The sequence below is a fragment of the Panthera uncia genome, chromosome E1 (assembly GCF_023721935.1).
Source record: "Panthera uncia isolate 11264 chromosome E1, Puncia_PCG_1.0, whole genome shotgun sequence".
Taxonomy (NCBI): Eukaryota; Metazoa; Chordata; class Mammalia; order Carnivora; family Felidae; genus Panthera; species Panthera uncia.
This window is the reverse complement of record NC_064814.1, coordinates 45,126,185-45,137,726: the sequence shown is the minus strand read 5'-3', so window position 1 is coordinate 45,137,726 and position 11,542 is coordinate 45,126,185. Positions and strand designations below refer to the sequence as shown.

General features: G+C 41.4%; 1 protein-coding gene across 2 annotated transcripts in view; it reads right to left on the bottom strand.

The window, feature by feature from the left end:
- Nucleotides 1-7,764: 7,764 nt before the first annotated feature.
- The window catches only part of PAFAH1B1 (platelet activating factor acetylhydrolase 1b regulatory subunit 1), a 76,076-nt gene continuing 72,298 nt past the window's right edge, over nucleotides 7,765-11,542 (bottom strand). For both annotated transcript variants that reach the window (XM_049636788.1, XM_049636789.1), the window contains exons 10-11: nucleotides 8,829-8,985; nucleotides 7,765-7,949 (exon numbers count right to left, since the gene is read on the bottom strand). In XM_049636788.1, the coding sequence (XP_049492745.1) occupies nucleotides 7,876-7,949; nucleotides 8,829-8,985 (231 nt within the window). In that variant the 3' untranslated portion in view covers nucleotides 7,765-7,875. The remainder of the gene's footprint in view (nucleotides 7,950-8,828; nucleotides 8,986-11,542) is intronic.

The following is an 11,542-nucleotide window of genomic DNA, read 5'->3' as shown; positions in this document are numbered from 1 at the left end:
TCAGGAGAACTGGGAGTACCCCCCAAGGGACTAGGAGCCCTGGAATGGAGGGGGGTCTGAGGGTTGCCACCCTAGGGTTAAGTTTCAGGTCAGCCAGGTCTCAGGGAAAGGGGTTACCATGTAGGTGGGCTCGAGGGGCAGGGCCTCGGAGATGGGAGGGTGCCTGTGAGGGGCCTGCTGCCCAGAAGAGGGGAGGTCTCATAACTGGTGGCTGCTGTTGGCCAGCTTGAGCTGGTGGGCTCAGCAACATGCATACTTCAGTATCTTTTTGAATTCTTGGAGAGAGTGTGTGTGTGTGTGTGTGTGTGTGTGTGTGTCTGATATTCTCTGAAAAGAAAAATGAAGTTCTAACATCTGTTCCTTTTCCTGAGCCAACTGAAGACATTCTTGACCTTGAGGTGTTTTTAAATTTTTTTAATACGTTTTATTTTGAGAGAGAGCAAAACAGTGCAAGTAGGGGAGAGACAGGGGAGAGGACAGAGAATCCCAGGCGGGGTCCACGCTGTCAACATAGAGCCCGATGTGGGGCTCGAACTCACAAAAATCATGAGATCACGACCTGAGCCTAGATCAAGAGTCGGACGCTTAACCAACTGAGCCACCCAGGCGCCTCCGACCTTGAAATTTTCTAAGCAATGCCATCGAGTCACCATTGATGCTTGATGTTTGCTTGCTCCCCACACCCCCCACCACTTTCCTTGACAGTCTCAAGGTCGTGTTCTGAACATTCCTTCCTATAGCCTTTATCCTGTGAACACCAGCCATGTGTTCCATGGCACTTCTCGAATGGGGGCATCGTCTTGGAAACCTGAGGAATGGATCGGGTTTAATTACCACTGTACCTACCAGTCACCTGAGAGGCCTGTTTTCATGGTTGATCCCTCACGTGTATTAGTGCTGTCTGCTACCTTTTGACAACCCAGATGACAAGGGACTGTTTAAAGGAAACAAAAGCCTCTAAATGTGAAATCCACCCTTTTCCCTTATCTTAGTTGGCAGATTATAATTTTTTTTTTTTAAAAAGGGTGAAGAATGGTGTCCAGAAAGGGTTAGCGTGAGAACTAGCATTTTGGGTCCTGGTCTGTGTTGATGGGCATCTGTTCAGGATCTGAAATTAATTTGTGTGAGCCACAACTCCCCTCTCTCAAAGATGCCATGCTAGCCTTTCGCTTTCCAAAACTCTGTATTTGGGTTTTTTAACATGTGCATGTTACTTTTCCAAGTTAAATATCTTAAAAAACAAAAACAAAAAAACTATTATCACCAAATTAAGCTTTTAAGATTGTATCATCTGTCTCCACTCCTGCCCTCCAAACTGCCATTGTGAAATGAGTATTGGGAAGAACTTGGACTTCACCGAGGAATTCCTATATATCCTGAAGCTGAGAATAAGCGGATTTCCACATTCCTGCTGCCAGAGTCTAAACTGTCAAACAAGGCAGGCATAATCAGGACACCTACAGAGAACAAGTGGCCCTCCTCAGATGCAAACTGAAATACCCCCACTAAATAGGCAAACCCATTGCTTAGAAAAGACACTAAAAAAATAACACCGAGATGCAGACCATGCAGGACCCAATTATCCTAATAAAGTCACCTCATATAGAATGGCTTAGGAGCTTTCCTTTTTTAAAAAAAAAAATCTTTCATGTTTATTTTTGAGAAGGAGAGAATGGGTAGGGGAGGGGCAGAGAGAGAGAGAAACCCAAGCAGGCTTCAAGCTGCCAGCACAGAGCCCAACACGAGACTCGAGCTTGTGACCTGAGCTGAAACCCAGAGTCAGATGCTTAACCGACTGAGGCACCCAGGCGCCCCAGGAGTTTTTCCTAAATTACAAGCGTAAGCAAGGATAATCCTTGCTTACCGATTCCCAAGCTCCACCCCTTCCTAATGGCCCTCCCACATGGTGCCAGTGGTAGAGGGCCTCAGGGATGGGATGAGGGTCATTCCTGCATTACTGAAGGTTAACAAGTTGAATGAAAGATGTCACAAGGTCCTTACACTTAGCTAATAAGATGCTTAACACGGGCAGAACCAGATAAAGGAAAGAACATGTGCATTTGGGTTTGAGTCTCAACTCTAGATTAGCTTAATACCCTTGCTCTATGTCCTCACCTCAAGTGAACCTATTTTCTTGCCCATAGAAATGTACTACTGTCCACCAGCAGGGAGAATAAGTGTGTTGAAAATAAGGGTGTTGGCACCTAAGAAGCATTCAAAATGTTAGATTATTTTCCCTCCCCTAGTCCCTCCACCTCCACTTTTTGTCTGGGGCAGAGAATCCCAAGCAGGCTCTGCACCATCAGCACTTGGGGTTTGAACCCACAACTGTGAGATCATGACCTGAGCCGAAATCGAGTCGGACGCTTAACCGACTGAGCCACCCAGGTGCCCCTGCGCTTTTATTTTTAAATTTTTTAAAGTCTATGCCCAACATGGAGCTGGAACTCACGACCGCAAGAGTCAGTCACATGCTTCTCCAACTGAGCCAGCCCCTCCACTTTTATTGAAAGGCTAGCAACCCAAGTAGGAACGATCATACAGAATATTCACAAAGGCAAAATTCCACGTGTCAAAGTGATGGCGATCAAGAATTCACATCATAGCTGTGGGGCCACTCGTCCCAATTTCTTATTCAAGGAGAAGTTGCTTGAATTAGTGGTTTTCAAGCTTGAACCTGCATCAGAATCATTTGGGTGGCTGGTTAAAACAGATTTTTCAGATAGATGTTTCAGATAGAGTATGTCTGAGCTGGAGCTCAAGAGCTTGCATTTCTAATGAGTTCCCAAGTGCTGCTGCTGGCCTGCTGGGAAACACTGAGAGTCATTTTCCTAGAGAATTCTGGTAGGTCTCTCAGTAAAAAATTGCACGCAAACCAAAGCCGAAACAGCGACAGAGCTGCCACATCTAGGATGCAGCACCATTTCTCCACCAAGTCTTCCATTTCCTATCCCTCATCCTACCTCGGGGACACACCCAACCATGAATATTGGAAGCTTGATGTGATAGACCAGTGAGTTAGTTTTGAATAGCTACCTGCATTTCAGAATCATGACACTACAGCTAGGATTCCCTACCCCTAGGGAGAGTGGTCAGGCTCACCTTCTGCATCTTGAGCTGGGGGTAAAGAGGAACCCTGCGGGGAAAGGGAAAAGCTGCAAAAGCCAGAAAACTGGAACTAAGCAAATTACTTTTGTTGCTCTTGGCCCAGCTCCCCATGTGGGGGTGGGGAGGTAGGGGAGAGGCTACTCCCAACAGAAGGCAAGAAAACAACCGGGCTGGAAGAGCCACATCATTCAACTTGTCCTTAATACATGAAAAAGGCTTTAGACTTCATGGCCACTACAGGTGCCGAGCGGTAGTAGGGGACGGAAGGTAGGTCATAGGCAACATGTATAAAGCAGAGGGAAAGCCATGGGGCATCTGGGGCAAGAGTGAAGAGGATTTTGACATTTCAACCCAAGTTTAAAATACTTAGAATCTTCCAAGAATCCAAGACCACTGGCCAGAACAAGAGGCTCATTCATTAACAGAACAAAGGGGACAGGACCCTTATCTCTGGGCCCTGACCACAAGAGGGGCAAGTCTTCTTGGGGGGAGATTTTTTTTGCGGCTTACAACAGGTCATTCCTGGCATCATCAGCTCTCCGGTGCCTGGGCAGATGAGTCCCTGTCGGAAAGGGCTGCTGGAGGGGAGGGTGGTGCCTCAGAGAACAGTCTGAGCTCTGCAAGTCCACCACCATGGCAAGAGCTCCTGCAGCCACCACTCCTCGCTCCTGATCTCCTAATAAGGTGAAGGAAGCAGACAGTAAAGGCAGTGCCACCGCTGCCCTAGAGAAAAAGACTTCCATCAAGGCCCTGCCACCAATTTGCATCTGACTCTACGACAGGTGTTGAACACAGCCCCATCTCCAATGAGGACTCCACTAAAAAGCTTTAAGTCTCTGCACAGGGACACCAAAAAAAAAAAAAAAAAAAAAAAAAAAAAATCACATCTAGTTTTATAGGCATTTAATAGTTTACCAATTGGTACAATAGGATTTTTTAATATGCAGAAAACATGAATAAATTTTGTTTTACACAGTCTGAGAGCAACAAATCTTACTGTAAAACACAAGAGCAATATTATATACATTCCTTTACTGATTTTTTTTTTTAATTGTGTCAATATCTTCAGTTAACTCTTACAATCTGGGAACTGTTTTCTCCAATCACCACCACCTCTGCAACATTCATATGAAATCAATGCTTGCCTTCATGTCAGTGTCAGATCAACTTCTAACTCGAAGATTTTGTGTTTGTTTCTATCATCTTCAGAGTGAGCTTTAGGGATGCCTGAAGGATAGGCAGGACAAGAAAGCAGCTACTTACATGATATAGTGGAAAGATAAAAAGGCCAGTCCAGTCCAGTTGTGACTTGTAAATCCAGCTTGCCCTCCCCCCGCCCCCCCACTGAAAAGAAAAAAAACAAAAAACAAACAAACAAAAAAAAACCCCAAAAACCTTTTTCACCAATTTTGTACATGTTGCTTCTCTACCAGGAGATTCTTCTTTGCATCATCTAGATTAATTAACACATTGGACTTATATACAGCTGGACAGAAAGAGTAACCATTTTAAGTGCCTTTTCCTTCAACAATTTTAACTTCAGTTGCTTAAGGATTATCAAGCCACCACTGTCAACAAAACAAAATATCCTTTACTTTTCAATAGTTTTTCTTTAAGTGAATTTAAAAGAAAACTATTTAATGCGTGATTTTACCTGGAAGTTCACACAGAAACAGAAAGAGGCAAACAGGAGAGCAGGGCACTGACAGTAAGGAGACTGGGCTTGGTGATCTAGAGCCAAAGCTTCCGAAGACTACAGCGAGCGCTCCACAGCCTGGACGACTTGCTAACACTAGTGATTTTTAGAGCAGTGCTCTGGGCACACCATTGGTCACACCACACACAGACAAAACAGGACGGTCTTAGTCTCCTAAAGTGCAAGATGCCATGTCAAAAAGCAACTATTCTCCAAGCAACGTCTAAACCACAGTTTCTGTGGCTGGCACTTCCAAGAGTGCAGCTAGGACTTCTTGGGCACATTATATCAGGGTGGCACTGGAATGTCTTTTCACACACACAAAGTCAAATAATCATCTGAGGATGCAATTCTACCAGCTTTTTATTTCTTAAATTAAGTGACCAATTTGATTGAGAAAGTGACAAAGCAGCAGTGAACCTCTAAACCAGTTAATAAATTCCTCTACTTACAATCCAAACCAGTAACCTCATCATTGTACTTATCCCAGGCAAGGCACAGGGTTAGACAGCAGACAGAGAAAACAGAGGAAACAGGAAGAAAGGGCATCAACAGGGCAGCGTCAAACGACAGTGCAGGAAACCGCTGCACATCCGATTCCGGATTATGGATGGATCCACTCTCCCCCACCCCCCTTCATTATTCAAACAGGGCTCGTTACATTTGGATCCAGTTGAGGACCATCCCTGAGATTCAATGTTTGCTGCTTCTTAAACGGAGGATGTCTGGTAACTCAACTAAGCAGCAGGCTGTGGCAATCTCCCAAGTAAGGATAACTTTGTTTACAGAGTAATATTGTTTCTCCTCCTTTGTCAATGAAAGTCACTGTGTGCTGCAGGGGGGAAAACCCAGTGGACAGCAGCTTTGTTTCCTCCTAAATCGGTACCATTTTTTTCCTTTATTGTTCGTATCTATGAGTGATTTCTAGATGTTGTGGCTTACCCTTAAACAATTCGTGTTGCTACATGCTAAAAATGAATTAAAATACAAGACATTTATACATGTACAAACAAATGTTAAGATGCACCATTTCTATGTATTTATATTTCTTAAAATAGGACAGGAAATAGCAGCAAATGAGAACAAAGATATCTTCCATAGCATTTGTAGAAAAATCCAGTCAGAACAGCTAAAAAGAAACAAACAAACAAAAAAGACTTCTCAATGTGAGCAGGGTTGTGAGGCAATATTGTCCTGAAAGTTATTCTACTGTATGTAAGGAATTAGCTTAAGTTGTAATTTTTGTCTTCAAAAGTAGCCATTAGTTCTCAAAACACTTTTCCTTCCAGAGACGTCTCTCAGGAATTATTAAAAACAAAGCAAACAAACAAAAAGACACAAGTTAGACGTAAAGCTGCTTCTAGTAAACGTAAGGCCTAGTCTCTGTGTGTGTATCTACAGGACATTAACTCTAACCCTTTGTCTTTTTCATGAACCAAATTTCCATTAAATACTAAAAGGGACATTTTAAAAATCACATTACGCAAATGAATAAAATGCAATTCAGAGTAAGTTTCTTTGTTAAACTGTCTTGTTATTTCACTGTTCTGTTAACTTTTCAAATGACCTTTAAAAAAAAGCTGTTGGTTAGCTAAGCAATAGAATTATTTAATAATCTGCAATGAAATATTGTTTCCAAAGTCATAGATAAAAATTCTCTTAAGCCTACTTGTAGTAACTTTGGATCACAATATACAATATATCAAGGATGCATAAAATGCTGAACAGCCAAATGGGGCGGGGGGTGCTTTTCCTTTTAGCTGGGAACAATTCCCACAGAGTCAGACCTAGTTTTCAGAAGCATTAGGATCAAAAAGGGTTTGTTCTAAAGCATGGTACTCCACGGCAAAATTTATTCCACTTGTACATTTTAGCACTTCTTCGAAAGCCCAGGATCCAAGGATATGGAGGTTGTATGTGTGTGATATACATATACAGACTTATCCACTTACAGATAGGCCCATATAACATTTATATATAAACAAAAGGTGAAAACACAGTACATTTTTATGCATGCTCCATTAAACCCTGTCTTGTTTTCAACTTGTAAGTTAAATACAGTTCAAATCAGTATCAGATTTGTGTTGAAGAACAAACTGCTGTATTTCTCCCACTCCCTTCAGATGGGCAAACATAACCTTTTCCGTATTTGTCATTATATAATGCACATTGCACATCCCTAAAGAACATCGAAAACAAATAGTGATTTGTACCATGACACACTCAACGGGAAGATTAAATTCTACTTGGGAGTCACGTCACTGCACAGTCTAACAGCATGGAGAAGACAACTACAAGTGTGTCTAGTGTGAAAAATAGAAGCTTAGAGAATTACAGTGTTTTTCAACCTGTTTACAAAGCATTAGGACCCAAATGAAAGAAATGATTTGCTATTAGCTGCTGAGATTTTTCTTATTTGAGATTTACAGTCATTTCCGTACATAAATATACCACTAGCCTCTGCCTGATAGGCTGCCAAAACAAATGTGTCCTATTGATTTGGCAAATGTGTCATGACAAAAATTCCAATGTGTAATCCCCATTAATTACATAGATGGTTCAGAAGATTTTGAATTGTAGCCTTATCATCTAACATCCTTAAAGAAGATTTATTAAGCACACTTAAGTGATGTTACATAGATACACATTTCAGAAAAAGCCCTAATAATCACCACTTTTCCCCAAATGAGGCCATCAAGTCAGGCACCAACAGATAGCAGAAAGAAAAACAGGAATTAATAATCCAACATAAAATGACACTGTCAACTATTCAGTTTAGTGCCCTAGTTCAATTTATTCAACTTCTGCCTTCTTAGGCCTGGTGTGACCAATGCCAGCCCAGGTTTTTAAACCCTATGGTACTTCTAGACAACGTATGTAAATTTACAGTATACAATTTGGATTCACCATGCATGAATACTTTGTGTGTAACATTTAATAAGCTCAATCTACATCCAGAATAATTTACATGAAAGGACAATATTTATTTAAACAGAGCTCAATGGGGTAACCATGGTATCATCAGAGTGCATCCAGAGGAAAAATGGGAGGAGGGGCCAAATGAGACTCAATCAACGGCACTCCCACACCTTTACTGTTTGATCTACACTGCCAGTAACCACATATGGTGCCGTCTTATGGAAATCTGAAAGAAAAAGAAAAGGCTTATTTTAAACGCAGATAAAATTTTTAACAAGCCACAAAATAAGCAAGTCCAAGTGCCAGGAATGCTCATTTTTTTCTATACACACCCACACATACACCCCTGGGTTAGCGAAGCTGAGACTTAATGATTAAATCCTGTATTAACACTTCAATAAAAATACCTACGCCCATTACCCCCATCCCAACTAAGGCTGAATGTTTCACTCGAATCTAACAACAAGGGAAGCTCTAATGTATCTACTTACTTAACTTACTATGTTCCAGGCTTAGTACTAATGCATTATATTCATGTTTAATTCTTTTAACAATCCTATGAGGTAGGCATTGGTCCTATTCTACTGAGGCTTTATTTTTATCATTAGATCCATCATACCCTGGGTGTATTATATTTTTAATGTATTCACTATCTTATATTCTAGATTTAGGTCTAGATGACACTGAGGCTGTTTATTAGACTTAATTCAGTGAGTCCCCAGTACATGAGAGTATAAACCTGCCGGAGGGAAAAAGGCTGAGTAAGATTTCCTTTGAGAAACTTACAAACTAGTAGGGGAAGAAAATTACCCATCAGAGTGGTTAGTAAGCATCCTCTTCACAATCCTAGTTTCCAAAACCAATGTTGTGCAATGGAGAAAGTAATTTTTTTTTATTATAAGGCTGATGATGGAAAGAGAGAGTTAAGGAAAGGAGAATTTAAAACAAAGAGTAGGAATCCACGAAGTTTTTAAACTGTCTTCTCTAGTCTGTCCTGAAAGCACAGGTCATTTCTTACCTGGAAAATTCCTCATGATTACATAAAACTGTTTGTGTCTCGCACTCCAAAATCTACTTGTTAAGAAATCTCCTTACTCGTACATACCCAAGGAGGTAACAAAGTGTTCATGCGCATTGAGGGTCTTCATGCATCGCTTGTTCTTGTAATCCCACACACGGAGGGTCTTGTCATCAGCACAACTCAAAATAAACTTTCCCCCAGAATGGAACAGAACTCCACGTACCCAGTTATCATGACCCACCTTAAAAACAAAAGGTGTTCAACTTAATAAAGGGATAAAATATTTAAACGGCATCTAAGAAAATAGTTCAGTCATTACTCAAAGCAGTGAAGCTACATGTACCCAAAACATCAGTGCCAAAAAAGAACCCCACATCCCCCCAAAAAAGTGTAGGGAATTTTTCTAGATTAAAGGAAACTGGAAACTAATAAGGCATGACCAGTAAATATTATGTGTGATGCTTGACTGGCTCCTGGGTGGTGGCTACAATACAGTTATAAAGGGCACTAGTGGATAACTAGAGAAAATGTGAATATGTAGTATGAATGGTAAGTTTCTTTTCTTTTTTTTTAATCATGTTTTTAATGTCTACGCCCAACGTGGGTCTCAAACTCATGACCCCAAGATCAAGAGTCATGTGCTCTACCGACTGCGTCGGTCAGGCACCCCAATGTTAAGTTTCTTGAGTATAATCAAGAAACTTAAGAATAAAGGTGTTATTCTTTATTCTTAGGAGATATATGTTAAAATATTTGGAGCCAAATATATATCCACCATATTCCTCTACATAGAAATTTAAGACAATGGCTTGGTGCTGAACAGTCCAACAGGGTAGCCATTTAGTCACATGTAGTTTTTAAAATATAAACTAAAATATTAATACTATCAGCAATTGAGTCCTTAGTCTCATTACCCACATTTCAAGAGCTCAACAGCTGCATGTGGCTAGTAGCTATAATGATGGATACTACAGATACAGAACATCATCACAGAGAGTTCTACTGGACAACCCTAGACTAAAAAAAGAAAACTTGGTAGGGGCGCCTAGGTGATTCAGTCAATGGTCTATGTGTCTGACTTCGGCTCAGGTCATGATCTCATGGTTCATGAGTTTGAGTTCCACATTGGGCTCTGTGCTGACAGCTCGGAGCCTGGAGCCTGCTTTGGATTCTCTCTCTTTTAAAAATAAATAAACATTTTTAAAAAAGCAGGTGGGGGGTTGGGGGGAGGGGCATCTGGGTGGCTCAGTCAGTTAAGTGGCCAACTTCACAGCTCAGGTCATGATTTTGCACTCTGAGTTTGAGCCCCACACCAGGCTCTGTGCTGATAGCTCAGAGCCTGGAGCCTGCTTCAGATTCTGTGTCTCCCTCTCTCTCTGCCCCTCCCCTGCCTGTACTCCATCTCCCTCTCAAACATAAAAAAAATTACTTTAAAAAAAAAAAAGAAAAGAGGGGCACCTGGATGGTTCAGTTAGTTAAGTTTCTGACATTGCCCAGGTCATGATCTCACGGTTGGTGAGTTTGAGCCGTGCATTGGGCTCTCTACTGTCAGCACAGAGTCCGCTTCAGATCCTTTGTCTCCTTCTCTCTCTGCCCCTACCCTGCTTGCTCTCTCTCTCAAAATAAGTAAATAATTAAACAAACTTGGTAGGTTTTATTAGGTATGACAGAGCTGTATATGGGTGACTTTTATTTTCTTCTTTTAGCTTTTCTGTATATTTCTAATTTTTCTATAATGTAAATAACCATACTGCTTTTATAAAAGAACCCAAGGGGAGTTTATAAAAAAAAAAAATAAAAAGAAAGAAGAAAGAAAAACAAAAAAAGACAGATGACCAACGTAACATATTCTTTGACCAGGGTGCCTGGATGGCTCAGTCGGGTAAGCATCCAACTCTTGGTTTCAGCCCAGGTCATGAGCTCACAGTTCGTGGGATCCAGCCCCACATCAGGCTCTGCACGGACAGTGTGGAGCCTGCTTGAGATTCTTCCACTCTCTCTGTGCCCTTGCCCTGCACCCACTTTCTCTCAAAATAGACTTAAATAAATAAATAAAATACTTTGTTCTACTGTAGTGACCTATAAAAGTCACCAATGACGAGAGGTAGAAGTCTCAACAAAAGTACAAAAATCTACTTAAAACAATTTTTTTTAATGTTTATTTATTTTTGAGGGAGAGAGAGAGAGAGACAGCGTCAGCAGGGGAGGGACAGAGAGAGAGAGAGAGAGAGAGAGAGAGAGAGAGAGGTACAGAATCAGAAGCAGGCTCTGAGCTGTCAGCACAAAGCCTGATGCAGGGCTCAAACTCATGAACTGAGAGATCGTGACCTGAGTCAAAGTTGGATGGTTAACTGACTGAGCCACCCAGGCGCCCCAATACAAAATGTATTTTAAAAGTAAAATACAAAATCACATTTCCATGGCTACACCAAAATAAAGCAGTAAAAAGTACTATCCTTCAGGTGAAAAACAGGAGCCAGAAACCTCGGGAGAAATTAAGGTGACCTCTGTTCTTACAGGGGAGGAGAGCACATGCTTTCCTTCTTTTCTTTAAGATTTTATTTTAAATATTCTTTTTTGAAAGAGAGTCAGAGAGAGAGGGAGACAGAGGATTCGAAATGGGTTCTGTGCTGACAGCAGAGAACCTGACGCGGGCTCAAATTCACAAATCGTGAGATCATGACCTGGGCCAAAGTCAGACACTCAAAGTCAGACCAAGCCACCCAGGTGCCCCTAAGATTTTATTTTTAAGCAGTCTCTACACCCAAATGTGGGTCCCAAACACATAATCCTGAGAT